The following is a 16905-nucleotide window of genomic DNA, read 5'->3' as shown; positions in this document are numbered from 1 at the left end:
GGGGGGGACGGAAGGGGGGAAGTAAACGGCGGCATTATCGTTTTAGATTATGCAGTTGACGTAAGATGATGTATATAAACTGGCCCGTGCTATATCGTAGGCTTGCTGCAATCCGATTGATACTACACCAAGTATGCCGGAAAACGTGTGAATTATACGTGTGGCAGGAATGCATTCCTTAACGGCTTTTGGTGTCGGCTCTTCCCTTAATGAAAATTTAATCGATGACTTAATTAGGAATCCACTTAATTAAAGGATTATATGGGCGAATGAAGCTGCAGCTGCAGTGTGTAACAAAACTTTACTTTCTAGTTAATTCGAGGCAGACTCCCTCTTAATAGAAAATTACCTTCATATACTGCATTAGCCGGATTCTTCAGTATACCTATACCTCGAAATTGAAAGGCGAGCACCAAGATCCGCACCGTCAAAAATGTAACTTTGTAATTCGTTAAAGAATTGCGCGTTCTTGCAACCAACGCGATTTCCGGTATGCCGTATGCAAACGCGGCAAAATTAATCACGGCGCTTTTGCTTGTGCCATATAGTTATCGAAATGCATGATATTGCGTGGTATGCGCTGGAAGCTTGGAATGCCGTTACACAAGTAGTTTCCAATAATTCCACGTGCTCGTTATACATGACATAATTGCGTTTATGTATACTCACACAGTTTTCGCATGTGTAAAATAATTCCGACCCGCGCGCACGTTTCTCACATAATACGTCCGCTCCTCCCGCTCGCCAGCGCCCGCATTTGCCCGTTTTAACGCGGCGAACGCGGAATCGCTTAACTGCGAAACGGGTTATACTCGCGACGTATACAGCTGGCTCGTTACATAAAGCGAAGTTGAACCTCCGCACGCTCCATTAGCCCTCCCGCGCGCGTGGAAGGTGCAAAGTTACCATCGAAAACTTCCGCGAACGGAACGCGGGGGTGCGCATAGGTGCCATTGATTCCTTTTTCCGCGATTCGTATTTTCAACACGCTCCACTTTATCGAGCGCGGATCTATACAGACGAGACGGCTCATGCGGACTATTATACCTTTGCGCGTAATTTTGCACGCTGGATTTTCCCCGTTTGACCCATGTTTAATCTTGCGGTCGAAAACAGTATGCAGCCTTTGATCTCTTTACCCGTAGGGCCGTGTCGACTCGCATGGTCGCCGGTATGTGGTGGTTCTTCACGCTGATCATGATCTCCTCTTATACGGCTAATCTCGCGGCTTTCCTCACCGTCGAGAGGATGGATTCCCCGATCGAGAGCGCCGAGGATCTCGCTAAGCAGACGAAAATCAAATACGGCGCCCTCAAAGGCGGCAGCACGGCGGCCTTCTTCAAGGTGAGATTAAAACTTTTACATCATGCATTGCTCCCAAGGATGGAGTAACATATAGAACAACATCTTTTATGTATCTTTTGAAGGTTACAATTTACCCCTGATATCCCGAAAAATATCGCGATTAGATGCGCGATATAAGAGAACCGAATGCCATCCCCGATAAGATAATAAAACTTACTATACGTATAGCACAGTAAACTGAGCAGGAAGGGCTTAAATAAGGTTACTATCTTATTTAAGCCCTTCAGTACATTGTTATATCAAGTCCCGTAAGTAATTGAGTTAAATCCGCTCCTGGCGGGCTAAGAATCTCCAATCAGAGCAACAGCGGAACCGCAGGATGCGACCCCGAGAATATTCTCCCATTAATTCGAGAGCGCCGATGCGTGCAATTATAGGGATGTAAGCGGGGGGGGGGGGGATATCCTCCCTGCACGAAGTAAGGCATGCCTACTTCGAGGTTAACCGATTTCCACTCCCGACGTTCCACCGTTTAACGGCACGCGTACTCAACCACGAAATTCCCGGCATGATCTAGGATTCCAATTTCTCGACGTACCAACGCATGTGGTCCTTCATGGACTCGGCGAAGCCGTCGGTATTTACGGGGAGCAACGGCGAGGGCGTGGATCGAGTGATCACAGGGAAAGGTAGTTACGCATTCCTGATGGAATCCACCTCCATCGAATACGTAATCGAGAGGAAGTGCGACCTCACTCAAGTCGGCGGTCTCTTGGACTCCAAGGGCTACGGCATAGCCATGCCGCCAAGTAAGTGTTAATAGAAATGCTTTATACATGTGCATTACGTGCCGCGGAAGGGATTGCGATAAAACTTCATGCGCGGCGTGTAGACACGTTCGGTAAATGAGAATGTCGAAGAGACATGAAAAGAAGCTCGATGATTAAAACGTGAAGGGGAGGAGAAGTGAAAGGGAAATGCCAACGCGTGAATTTCTTGAAGTGATTCTCGCTATAATAAATCACAAATTGTGTGATTCGCATCTCTTGTATTGAAAACATTACAAATTTAAAATAACAAAGTGTTATTTGATTAATTTTTAAATATTTTATTTTTATTGTTTGAATATTTTAAGTCATCGCTATTTTATTTAACGCTTCAATCATTGCGAGGTATTTAATATATTGTTGATTTGTGTTGATCGGACTCGAACCGGATATGTAATAATATGTCCCTCAATAGTTGTGGATTTCCAATGCTACGTTATATTTAATACAAAACATGCGTACAGTAATTAACTTTTTTGCCGCATCTCGGCAATCCACGCGCATTACTCGGTAATACAGACCACGCGAATCAAAATTTTAGAATAATAAATGATTCCGCGAACGAAGTATTAATGAGCACGTTTTGCAATCAATATTTGCAGAGCATTAAAGACCATATAATTATTATGGGACGTATCATTACGTTCGTCACGTTCAATCTAATGCAAACGAACGATGTATTAATATGTATTTCGCATTTGAAATATCAGCTCTTTTTTATGTTCACGTAAATATCATTTTACATTTATCTCATTCCTATATCTGCGGTTATAGTTCACGTTATATACTCATTTTTCTCTTTTTCGCTCTTTTACGGATATTATTACGGAAGTTTATAAAATTACGAACTTTAATAATTTAGCAAAAAAGAAAAATGAAAAGATAATTCTGTTTGTCAACTTCCAACATTACAATATCTTAATAACTCTCATTAACGGAAGTAGCGAACATGGTACGTTGGGAAGAAAAAATATTGTACCTAATCAATATTGCAATGTAAAGTACTTATGTCGCTCTATCGACTCCCCTGAATAAAAGAAATTCCCATTCAATTAAAACTTCTCCTTCACGTAAATGAAATTCTGATAGAAAGAAAATGCAAATCGTTCCCTCGTCGAATCCGGAGATTCGCGCGCGAGCGACAGCTAGTCGCTTTATCCGCCACGCTTATCCCGAGAGATCGAATAAAATCGCATTGCCGGTCGCCCTGCTGATCTCGCGGCTGCGCGAAAATACCGGTCGATTGCGTTGTGTCGCCATGAAGGAAGCGATCGCGCGCGGGCATTGCCGGCGAAACGTTGGCGCGAGGGAACGATTGCCGCAATGGTACTTCCGAAAGTTCCGCGAAAGTACGACGCTATGAGGCGATAAAAGCTGCCTGGATGGAGTCCCTCAAAACGACCTTGGAACTTCAGACTCGCCATACAGAACGGCCATAAGCGAGGCCATCCTGAAGCTCCAGGAGGAGGGGAAGCTTCATATGCTGAAAACGCGCTGGTGGAAGGAGAAGCGAGGCGGCGGATCCTGCAGGGTGAGCTAATATGTATTTTAAAGAAAATTTGCGCGGTTTATCTGTAATCTCAGGATGTGCGAGTCTTAATAATAAAATTTTGGAAAGCTTGTTATATGAAAACGAGAATGACTATACGTAAAATTTCAACTCCGATTTGCACAAAAAGATTAATTTAACCCGTAAAGGCTACGTCTCTTTTAAATGGTTTTTTTAACACGAAATTTTGAAAACAATTACGTCCTTTTTTCGAAAATTTAATATTACCGCAATTGATTGGTCAGAAAATTTTACATTGAGAAATACACATTTTGCTTTAATTTTGTTTTTTATTTTCAGAAGATATAAAACTTTAAAAATGCTTGGTGCGAATTCGCACCCAGGTGTCGTTTACGGGTTAAAGAAAACAAATCTGCAAGAAGAAAAAAGATATTTTTGACAGAAAATAGAACAGATTAATTTTACAAAATCCTTTACAAAATAATTTGAATAGTCTTATCTTAACATTCTTAATATTTTTACAAAAAATACAGCATATTTGTTAAAACATAAAAATAGTTTTAAATACAATAATTGCCTTTTACTTTTCATAGTAAGCAGGGTTGGGAATGTTTCCTTAAAAACATAACGCATTACCTTTTCCATTATTTTTTGTAAAAAGTAACTCGTTATTGTTATTTATTAATGATTTTAAAAAGAGTAATGTGTTACCATTTTTGTTACGTGCAGAAAAGTAACTATTCGTTACTTTTTCATTACTTTAGTTATAATACTAAAATAAATTTATTTGCTAATCATTATTATAAATGTAATAATAAATATTAAAACTTGAAACTTTTTAAACTAGTTTATATGTACAGCAAATTTTTCTTTATATTATTTTTTAAATAAAAAGTTAAGATTAAATGTATTGTTTTTAAACATTAATATTATTATTAAAAATGTATTCCAATATTCACTGAAAACCTATAGTATATAGCTATATAGATGTGTAATGTGAATTATAGATTTTCAATACTGATAGTGATTATGAGAGTGTAACCTAACCTAAGAATACAAAATATTTTTCAAAAAGTAAATTAAGAATATATTATAAGAATATATTAAAATGAGAAAATAAAAGAATAAAAAAGTAACAGTAAATTCGTTACCGTTACTTTTAAAAATGTAACGACATTACCGTTATCGTGACAGACAGAAGAAAGTAACAATCATTATTGAAAAAAAAAGTAACAAAAACGGCTACAAGTAACGCGTTATTTCCCAACTTTAATAGTAAGGCAATGAACAAAAGCTTATTGATCTTCATTACTTCATATAGGATTTCTACCTATTTTAATCAATCGTTTCTTATTGTAATTTCTTTCCGTTATATACATATATTTTATCTGATATGATTTTGAGTAAAAAGAAATCCGTGTGAATTCGCTTTTTAATCCATCGTCATTTCCCATACTTTTCCCATGAAGGATATTCCGGTGCGCTATAGCGCACTCAAGAAGTGCGCGTTCGAAATTCTTGCGCCAGACTCCAGCAACTCCCCTCATCCGTCAGGGACGAGAGGGCTGCCGGAGGTTGAGGCGGCACGCGGGGAAGACTATTTCGCGAATTCGCGAAATCGGAGGTTTCGCCGAGCTCGCGATCATCGTTGCGCGCACTGCTATTTCTCGCGCAGCCACGCCGATAAATTCTTCCGATAATTCACTGGCTTCTCCTACCTCGAGCAAACTTGCCGCCGCGCCGTTTGACGGACGAACGTAGATGGATGATTATAACTACGCAAGGGGCATTGAACTCTTCGATGTCATTCACCATTTGCAACTATTTTAAAACGATGAAAATTTAATTTAACCTTTAAACCACTATATCGGTCTCACAGACCGCTATTGAAATGTGACTTGTCAACTATTTTCTTATTTGTCACCATTTAAATATAGTTTATTTTTATTGTATACAAGATTTTTTTGTTAACCCTCACATTAAAACATAGTTTTCTTTTCCCCCATCACAAATATTCAGGAAACATACATTTATTATACATAACTTATAAAATTAGCGAGAGCATATAATAGCGGTCTGTCAGACCGACATTGTGGTTAGTGTGATTTTTTTGGGATATGGTGGTTTAAAGGTTAACATTTATTCTGTGTCTTGAAAGCTATAATTATTAATTTTATTTTAAAAGTAAAAAGACAGTATCAATAAAGAAATTCCAATATTAAAGAAAGTATACTAATTTATTATTATTAAATTTTAATTTTGTGCTGTAATTAATAGGGAACCAGGTAAAATTGTGTTTTTTTCTCTTTGAAGAAATAAATTTTATGTATAATAAAAGTAAATGTTTTTGCTGTCGCAATCTTAAATATTTACCATTAATCAGATATAAAAATATAGCTGTATACAGAAAAAAAGAAGAAAACTACATACACAAAAATATTCTTAAATTCACAATATTTTTAAGGTTTAAAGTATAGATTCTTTTTCGCGTAAAGTTCGACTAAAAGATTTAAACGCTTTAAAAGTAACGTACCGATTGAAAGATTTAACAGCCAATATCCTATACCTGCTCTCCTCTCAACACTTTAATCCATCAGCCGAAGTGCGAGTAAGGCGCGATCAAATTTTCGCAATATTATCCACGACGTGCAATCCACTGCGAACCGCTTCAATAATGAACACCCCGAGCGCGAAAGCCGCGCGTGCATTAACGACGTGCACAACGGGCTAAACGCGAAAACCACCGTTTCCCCAGCGGCGCATTACCCATGCAGCGCGGGCAATATTCTACCTGTAACCGCCCGCGTTAATGCGCCACAGGCTAATCGATGTTTCTCTCACGGTTAGGACGACACCTCGAAGAGCAGCTCGGCGGCGAACGAGCTCGGCCTGGCAAACGTCGGCGGTGTCTTCGTGGTGCTGATGGGCGGCATGGGCGTCGCCTGCGTGATCGCGGTCTGCGAGTTCGTGTGGAAGAGCCGGAAAGTAGCCATCGAGGAACGGGTGAGTGACGTGAAATAGCACATGAAGGTGGGTCGCGCAGTAACCACGCCGGAAATCACCCGCGCGTCAGGATCCGCCGCCGCCGCCGTCGTTGCCGTCGCCTGCACGCGGCTGGATCCCGACGCGATCTATCCCGACATACCGCGCGAGTACATCAGTTGATGCTCGCACGACGGTGGAGTTCCTCTCTAATGGTCTCAATACAGAATCACTCGGATCTGATCGCTCTCGCACTGGCTGGAGGATGATCCTCGGCGATATCGACGATGTCGTCGGCGAGAACGATGAAAAATTACAGTCCCCGCGCGCGCATAATTTCCCTCATTTTTTTACCATTAACGGCCGTCGTTACTCTCATTCGTCATTATTCCTATTGTCTCGCTGTGCGCGAATATCGTCGTTAGTCGGACAAGCGGTTAGACACTCGCGTCTGTCCTTGCTCGCCACTGAGGACATGTCACTTCAAATTTTTACGCGAAATTTCTATGCCTAAAGTAAAAAAAGGGGGAGGGAGCAAATAGTGTCACTTTAAATTTCTTCTCTTTCCCGCGTCTATTTTACCACTACTCGTTAATAGAAAAACAGTTCTCAAGCATTTAATCATCTTCTGAAAAAGCCGTAAAAATCAAAAGCCAAATATAGCTAGCGGAGAAGTTTCAAACTTTGCATTTGTGAAAATAAGGTAAAACCTGAATCTTTTTTTATATTTGAAGTTATATTTTCTTAATTGCTGAATCGTTGAATGAGATCTAACCTATTTTATGTTATACCTTTTTTACTCTATTTTGATATACACTTCTCAACAAAATTAAAGCATCACTTACTCTACCCTCCAAAAATAGGCAAAATTCGAGAGAATGTAACTTCGTCAAAAATGATCGTATCGAGATGTTCAAAAAAGCATTTTATAGCTTGAAATCTCTACTTTCCAAATCGGTACTTGAGAAAACGATCCTACTGATCTTTCATGGAATTACACGGATAGAAAGGGAGACCCGACGAATCTCAAAATTTTTTGCGAACTTTGACAAGTTCCATGGGGCGAATAAAAAATCGCATGCAAATGCAGTTTGCAGCTTTCGAAAGAGTGAATCTTTACCTTCAATTTGCTTTTTTGTTCAGCGTTGTACGATGTTTTTCCACCGAGTTATTCAACATTGAAGCAAAAAGGACTACTTTTGCTTTAATGTTGAATAACTCGGTGAAAAAAAATCGTACAACGCTAAAAAAAAAAGTAAATTAAAGGTAAAGATTCACTCTTTTGAAAGCTGCAAACTGCATTTGCATGCGATTTTTTATTCGCCCCATGGAACTTATTAAAGTTCGTAAAAAATTTTGAGATTCGTCGGGTCTCCCTTTCTATCCGTGTAATTCCATGAAAGATCAATAGGATCGTTTTCCCAAGTACCGATTTAGAAAGTAGAGATTTCAAGCTGTAAAATGCTTTTTTGAACATCTCGATACGATCATTTTTGACGAAGTTACATTCTCTCGAATTTTGCCTATTTTTGGATGGTAGAATAAGTGATGCTTTAATTTTGTTGAGAAGTGTAATTCCTATGCTTGTATATTAATTTTATTTCTCTCAGTAAAGTTTTAAAAGAAAAAGTAGCTTCTGGGGCAAATTATAATGACAATTTTTAGTTGGGTAAATAATAACAAGTCAAAAAGTTTTTTTAATATTTGAATATAATTGTTCTAATTCATTTGGGATAATATGAAATTAGTCACAAGGCAAGATCCAAAATAAATGTGATTTTCAATAAAAAATACTAGCAAATAATGTTACTACTATTATTTATCAATAAATAAAAATTACGTATGGTAGAGTATAGAAATTAATATCAATTACCTTATCTAATTAAAAAGTCAAAAGAAAGATCGATTAGGAGCTATAAATTATGTATTTTGTAATTGTCCCATGGGGTGTCATTATTTACCCATAGAGGCAAATAGTGACAAATGTAGGTTTCAGTTTTTATGAAAATCTAGCCCGTATACATAACTTATTAAAACTCTATAATTAAGTTTTTCGTATATTTGAAAGTGAAAAGTACTCTTTTAGTGAAAAATCGTATCTTGTAAACTTGAAATTAGCTTGTATAAGAGGAAAGAGGAAAAAATCCTTCACTATTTACCGCCCCCTTCCTTTATTCATGACAGAAGAGTAAGAAATCCAAAAAATTCAAGCCCGAGCTTTTCATGTGCGAAAAACAGAAAAAGTGAGAAAGATTTCTAGAAAATTATTTTAATTACTACAACGTTTGAAAGAGTTAATCTTTACATAATTATCGCGTCTTTTTCCAAAAATTTACTTTTTGAATTAAAAACTTCTGAATAAAAAAAAGATTCAAGCTCAATCTTACATTTTTAAATACATATTTTTAATGTTAAAAAGAGTTAGGACGGTTGTTTTAATCCCAATCTGAATATTACTTGCACACATGAATAGAAAGTCAGATTCAATGGCATACGCAACAGCGTCGTCGTGATTACCGTGGAGACGCATAGAAGCGTAGTCAATGAAAACTTGATGAAAAAATTCCCGGCGAAATTCGTGTTGGCCGAGCGCGGAGAAAATGGAATTAGCGTATGCAAAGTCCCGCGCTATACGCACTCACGATGACCGGCACGCGGTTTGAGCAACACATGAATTCTCGGGCCAACGTTTACATATATTCAAAGGGGCAAGCAAACAGGCAACTATTTGAGGAGGGCTCGTCGAGAAATACGAATATGCTTTGCGCGAATCATTCCCTGCGTATATGCAAAAGCAAACAGCTCTATGAGCTGACGGACCGTCGGTGGTATTACTGCGTCTCCTTTCAAACCGCGCAGAGAAGGGACTCTCGCGGAGGGACGCATTTTTATGAGCGAGGCCCTCTCCAAAAATTTAAATCGGCTTAAATCGATCACGAAGGACGAGATTCGCATTCCGCGGTGAATGGTAACGGCTTTCGAACAGATCGGGCGGCGTACTTGAATTTTTATGATATGTAAGTCTTCTTCTGATATGGGGGGATATAAGGGACGTATCGTCGTTATCGTAATGGCTATCGCAATATTGATCGCAACAAAACACAATATATCGTAATAATAAAATAATGCCGTAAACAACAAATAATTGAAATAAATGTATTAATGATCTTTTTCGGATTACGTATACATATATGAAATCAGCTTCCATTTTCCATCGTGAATAGGAATGATTAATCACGATGCTCACGGATAAGAAATTGATATGATAACTGACAATAAATAATTTCTAATACGTAATTTTATATTGACAAAGAGTAACAATGAGAGAGCATGGTAGAATTACAAGTTACTTTTGTTTGCTTTTCAAATAAGCGTCGACAATTAGCGCACTTCTTTTCCCGCTTTGATTACTGCAATAATAACTAATATTACAAATCTGACTCGGGCATTTTGGTGTTCTGTTCTAGAAGCAGAAATCCTCGGGGAAACCGATCTGCGAAGGTTTTACTGATCTGCACTAGCGACGGTACGCGCTGCACAGCGAGAAAACAGATTGTTAAACTCAAGCCGTACCTCAATGCGTATCCGATCCGAGTTCAGTGGACCTAAGGAAGAACTCCATCACACGAGAGATCGGAAAAACTGTATAGAGATCGTAAAATTATAGGAATAAACGAAAATAATCGGACAAGAGAAGCAATGAGCCTTGATCTTTCCAATTTTCCTCCTAAAATTCTGTCAAATACAAATTTAATTTAACGAAACAGTTTGCAAAGTGCAGAAATATTTTTTCTTCGTCGCTCGCAGTTGCTCATAAGAATATAATTTACTTAACATTTTGATGCATGGATCAATCTGTCTCTAGAGTTATACAGGGTGTCTCAAAATTCGCGGATTCAAAATACTAAAGTTCTCGAAAAATTAAGTAAATAAATTATTAAGTTTTTATTCTGCAGTATTTTAATTATTGTATTAAGCAGTAGATTTTAACATATAAGGACTAAATAAAACTGGATAATTATAAACTATCTTTAGATCACTTGTCACGCAGTCACTAAACTACCGTACGCGCGAGTCACTCAATGATCATCTAATTGTAAATGTGAATGACCAGCTTTCAATTTTTATATTTCAAAAACTACTTCTTTTGTGAAACAAACATTTATAAATAATTATTTTACTTAATTTTTCGAGAACCTTCTTTTTTTATTTCTTTCAATATATTATTTCTATTCATGACAAACAGACTATTAAAATTCAATTAATGGTACCAAATTTCTAATAAAAAACGTACGATTATCGAAACATACATAATAAATAATCAGATTCAAAAGACGGCGTAAATGAAGATTGGAAAGGTCAACGTGTTTGCCATTTGCTCATATCAAAACTTAGATTAATAAACGAAGACTTTAAGCCTCGCAATCGGAAAGGCCAAAAGTCCTTTCTCGCGAAAATGCAAACGTTTCAATCGACATGAAAATACTTAAAAAAAAAAGCAAAAAACAAACCGCGGTGTTCACAACTTGTAGTGCTGCGGACTTTTCAAGAACAATCACGATTTTATACCGGCTAGATAGTGAATGTATAGTATATCAGACTGCAAAACGTTTTACTGTACATAATATGTAACTGTCGAGCTAACCAATATGCGATCGTAAGTGTGCGCGGAAGTCCGTTCGCTTCTCGAGTCGATAATGTTGTCATAAGATATTGATAATTATTCGAAAGAGCAAGTGGATATAGAGGAGACTTATCGCGTTCTTGCCAAAATTGGAGCAATCAACAATTTATTATTTCCTGTGATACATATAAAGATATTAAAAATAAGGATAAATAACAATACATTCTCTTGATTAATGTTATATTTTTTCTTATACTTCTTTTGTATATTAATGTTATGTTTTTTCGTATACTGTATGTATAAATATATTACATTTTATATTTTATTATATAAAAGTATAAGATTTTTTCTCCGATTTTAAGAAAGTCATTTTTGAAACTCGATCCTCTTCGGGACTTTTTGATTTTTGTAAGTAACAATTTTTTATTTCAATTTTCCCTCAAGAATAAATGATTTCGTATTTATCAAAGGATGTAATTATAAATTATCATATTCTTACTCTATATATTGTAATATCTAAACCGTTGATATAGATTTTAATGAGAAATTAACCAACGCACACAGGACAAGTACAATATTACATTAGAAAATAATCACCTTTATCCACATGCAGCTTTCGCCGCAAATGTAAAGTATTTCCGATCCATATGAAGAAGCTTGCGGACTTCCAAAAAATTTCGTTATTGAATAGACAAATCTCTGTGTCATGGCGAAGTAACTTGTACGGAAATTGCAATTTTCGAAATGTTGCATTATTTATAGACGTAAATGAAATTGAAAGGACGCGCATTGTGTGACAGTTTAGTATGACATTGTTAGTTGTGTCGCAATGTTTCTTGCTTCTCTCCCGTCACGGATTCACAGGAGGAGGTGAGCACTTTTATCTTTTACATTATATACATTGTCAGTATCGTTACATAGATCCTTTCTTAAAGCTATAAAAATTACATCAAATTTAAACGTTAAAAGTTTTGAAATTTATAAACATGCAAGACAATAATTTATTATTTGCATTAGTTAAAATTTTTTACTGAACTTTCTTAAGATACTCCAAAATAATTTTATCAGCAAAATCTTTTATCTTCAATTGTTTCTTCTAACATTCATTTAGTTATACATTATTGATTACAGTTTTTTAAGTGATATTCGTTTTTCAGCTCAAGCTCTTCGGATAACAATTTTATCAACAAAACTTTCAATTGCATCTTCGTAAACAAAATGAAAACTAATAAAATCGCGAGTTTCAGTGTTTCTGAGTTTAAGCTGAACGACTTATTCACGATTCAATATGTGAGCTTTTCGCAATCGTCTTTTCGTGGAACTTTCAGAAGTCCTCGGTGTGCTCGGAAATGGCGAGTGAATTGCGATACGCTTTGGACTGCGGCAACGGAAATAAAAAGCCGTCGAAGGCGCTTTGTCGACGTCAGGGGCAACATTCAAGTCTGTCGATCGTTTCGGAGGAGGGCAAGTACGGGGCATGCAACAAGTACAGGCACTTCGTTGGAAAAGCACCTCTGACATGAACAAAGGGACGCCTGACCGAGCGGAAGGGCCGAGTGATGAATTTCTTTGCCAAGTTAATTGCTTCCCCGCTCACGTGCGAATTAAAATATACATGATTGATCAATTCGAAACGCGGGAGCAACGGTCCGGAAAAAGAAATCGCCGCAAAAATAACAAAAATTATTTCTGAACTGCGAAACCACTTTCAAATGTAACAAAAAATATGTGAATTATCCTCGGGCAAAATTGTAGCGAGATTGAATTTTGTTTAAAAGTCAAACACAAATTTTGTTACTACGTCTTCTGATGGGAAAGAAAAAAAGAGAAGGCGCCGTCAAAAGCTCTCAGCATCGGAAGGATCCTGTTGTAGATCCCGTTGCAATCGGAAATTCGACCGCGATTGTGACGATGTGCAAAGAAAAAAGGAAACAGGGACTTAATTCTAATCGTATACACGTCTGTCCTTTTTTTACGAACCACGTACCGTTGAATAAGATAGTCCACCACCTAGTCCCTCGTAAGGTCTGTTGAGTGTTATGCGAGGAGGATGCGTGCGAGAAAATAACGAGCGAATGAAGAATAAGAGTCGTGCGTGGAATTGGGTGATCTTTTATCGACGTTAAAGATGCACTGTTCACGTTATATCACGTAAAGTATTCTATTGAAGTCAATCCGAATATGTCGTCATCCACGTACGTAAATTTGTTCGGATATACGATAAATTACACGCGCGTACAACAGCGATTTCAGAGGTCTCCACGTAATGTATAAATAACGCGAAAGGTTTTTTCACATATAATTCCACCTTTAATCTGCGAGACCTGAATATCGCGAATGGTCATTTGCACTACTTTATAGCGCAATCCAACGTTTCGTGTGTGTGATTCGCGATAAGTAGTTAAAATTTTTGAACATACTTTTATCCGAAATTCATTCCTACCCTTAGCTGGTCTGACGGGGTCCATAAGGTCATCGAAGTATTATTTGAGTAAATTAGAATTAATTGTCTAAGCTATTCTAATTATCCCGACTATGTAGATAATATATTTCAAGCCGCGTTCGCGTGATGCATTGTCAATAATCAAATTCAATGCAAAAGACTGCTCTATACTCTCCTACCAGGATTATTTTCGTAGAATACACGTCTCGTGTTGATTTGTTTGTCCAATTACGTTTTCGTTCGATCGCGTTTATGCGGACCTTGTGAACCAAGCAGTATTCATTTGAGTCTTCCTTCTATCGTAAAAAAAGAGGGAAAAATGTAAGGAAAAAACAAGCATCGCGATTCCAGTTTAGTATATTTAAACTCTCGAAAAAGAGTGCCGTATAAATCAGAGTATGAATGTTCGACGCCGTGTTGAAAGAGTGTGTGACATTTCAATAGCTTGTACGCGGATACTATTTTAAGATCATGCGTAACAGCAAAGAGAAACATTAAAGAACGTTTTGTTTTTTTTCTTTTACACAATAAAAAACATTTTGTATTTATGTTAGAAACGGTCCACTTACTTTTTGTTAAAATTTTGTGTTGGCATTTTTAAACATATTTAAGTGTTAATTTAACATAATGTGATTATGGTATTTAAATATTTTGTGTTAAATTAATATTTAACATTTTTTAGTGTCAAAATAATACAATTTATAAGTAAGTGAACGAATAACATAAAAATAATGTGTTTTAAAATGTAGTAAATGAATAAAATACATGTTAATTTAATATAGATGTTAATTTTATTGAAAAAATATGCTTCTACAGTTTGCTTAGAAATTGTGTCAGGGTTACATTTTTTGTATTCATTTTTTAATATAATATTTATGTTATCTTCTGACATATTTATCTTATGTTAAATTAACACAAAAATTTAAGTGGACCGTTTGGAACATGTGAAATGTGTTAAATGTAACACAAATTTTTCGACAGTGTATACTTGCACCTCCCATAAGGATTTCGTTTCTCTCGACACAGTTTACCGAATTCTGAATGCAAACCATAGAAAAGTACGTACACATACATATATATATATATGCATGCACACACACACACACGTACACTTACATACAATATACTTACTGTAAATATCGTCGATACTATTACATATTTGTTACATACTTCCGTTCATATGTCGCGACGTACGAGTTTGTTAAACGCCTATCGCGATTCTACTTCTTATATAAAATGTAATACAAGCATCAACACATATTAAACGTGAATAAATTAATCGTCTGTAAATTCTCATTCAAACGCTATATTGTAAATGCCTTCATCACACCCTGTTCCTCGATTGACCGGCTATATTGTTGTTTGAACCGTAGCAACCGTGCAGCTAGCCTTATAGCTAACTGTATTGTTCAATAATTCTCTGTTGTTTTAAATTGTTTTGATAAATAAAATTAAATGCCAAATTAAATTATAAATTATACATAAATCTTAATCTTAAATGAAATTATATGAAAATAAAAATCTTAATGTTACAATATTATAAACATGCCAATGTATTTACTTTATAAATTATCCTTATATACCCATTTATTAATTAATATATGTATCTAAACATATGTTGATTTTATATAAGAGACATTCTCTATAATGAACGTATTTTGCTTTTGATCAAATACAAATTTGATTTTTTACATAATGTCCGAGATTAAAACACAAAAATAAAAATAACAAAAAATAACACTACTAATTTGTACTGTAGGTAAAAATTAATTAAGTGCGAATGATAAGAATTTAAAAAATTAATATTAAAATTAAAACAATAACATCTTTTCTTTTATTTTTAAGTGGTAATATTGCGAGATAATTATAATTATCACATTTCACATTAATTGCTTGGTGATTATACTTTTAATTGCGATTGTAATCTTGATTCACGCAACTAATTTCTTTAACACCTAAATTAATATGCTTTCTCAGCTGCACCCTTACAATTAGTACCAGAGTATTAACGTAATTAAGTTTAATGTAGATGGATGTAAATACATGTAGAACGTATTGCTATAAATACTTTTGAATAAGTTCTATGATAACATCATGTCCAACATTTTGCAACACATGTAAATAGTCATTTCCGATGTATTCTTGCCTGTTGAATTCAAATTTGATTAACACAATCATACTACAACATGAAAATTCCTTCAAAATCGTCATTTTTTGTCTTTTTGACGTCATTCTTCTCAAAATTGTGACGTCTGTTTTCCAAATTGGAACAATAAATTTGTTTAGCAAGCAAAAATACATAAAAAATAATTATTCACACTTGTGTTTCAGAAAAAGAAAAAAAATTTTGTCAGACAGTGTAATTATTGCTAACAATATAACGTAGGAAATTGAGAAAATTTTAACATTTTCCAAATATGTCTCTTCTTTCTTTGGAGAAGGCAAAAACTAATTTTGCAACAGCCCGTTAATGCAAAGTAGCCATTCATATCTTTGCAGAGTTTTAAATAATAGATACTTAATAGATAAATATTGAGATACAGATAAATATATCTAAACAAATTTGAGATTTTCAAAAACTATCTTTTTCCGATTCTTTCGCAGCGTGAAATCAAATGAGTATAAAGGCCGTTGAGATCAGTTTTAGTTTAGTTTACGTTCGCGACGAAGAAGTGATAAAAAAAAATAGATAGTGTACATATAGAACGCCATAAAAAAATTTCTTAAAATAAAATATCTCTTTAAAATTCCTCAGGTTCCTATGTAGTTGACGCTGACTAATTCTTGCCGTTTCCCTAAAAGTAGACACCATCGTACATTAGATTCCCACTCCGTCCGCCCGACGACGACGCGGACGACAAGCGCTCTTCGTCGCCGCGACGGATCCACGAAAATCTGGGAAGGGAGTGAGTTTAGAGCATGCGCTGCCGGGATGAGCCGCGCGAGAAGTGCCGTTCGGATTTAGAGTCGCGTGCCGCGCGAGTTTCGTTCGGTAAAGCACGCGTCTCAAAAGTTCCGTGCCAAGTGGAACGAGCCGCAACATCACGTTTTTAGGTAAGCCCTTGCAAGCCCTTCGAGACGATGATCCTCTCGCGAGGAAATCGCGTCTCTGTCGCCTATCAGTTGAATCCTCCCCTCCCCCTTCCACCCCCCCCACCGCCTTCCCGATACGTGCTTCAATTGGTATAAGACTCGCGTGTAATTCGCGCCGCGC

At 36.4% G+C, this 16905-nt stretch overlaps 1 protein-coding gene across 1 annotated transcript in view; it reads left to right on the top strand.

The window, feature by feature from the left end:
* LOC105452293 (glutamate receptor ionotropic, kainate 2-like) overlaps window positions 1-14267 on the top strand; it is a 54439-nt gene extending 40172 nt beyond the window's left edge. Inside the window, exons 10-14 of the mRNA XM_011693268.1 lie at window positions 1146-1344; window positions 1883-2114; window positions 3548-3663; window positions 6490-6645; window positions 12577-14267. Coding sequence (XP_011691570.1) covers window positions 1146-1344; window positions 1883-2114; window positions 3548-3663; window positions 6490-6645; window positions 12577-12771 — 898 coding nt within the window. The 3' untranslated portion in view covers window positions 12772-14267. The remainder of the gene's footprint in view (window positions 1-1145; window positions 1345-1882; window positions 2115-3547; window positions 3664-6489; window positions 6646-12576) is intronic.
* The last annotated feature ends 2638 nt before the right edge of the window (window positions 14268-16905 follow it).

Source organism: Wasmannia auropunctata, unplaced genomic scaffold, assembly GCF_000956235.1.
Source record: "Wasmannia auropunctata unplaced genomic scaffold, wasmannia.A_1.0 LD336034.1, whole genome shotgun sequence".
Classification (NCBI taxonomy): Eukaryota; Metazoa; Arthropoda; class Insecta; order Hymenoptera; family Formicidae; genus Wasmannia; species Wasmannia auropunctata.
This window is presented reverse-complemented; position numbering and strand designations above follow the sequence as displayed.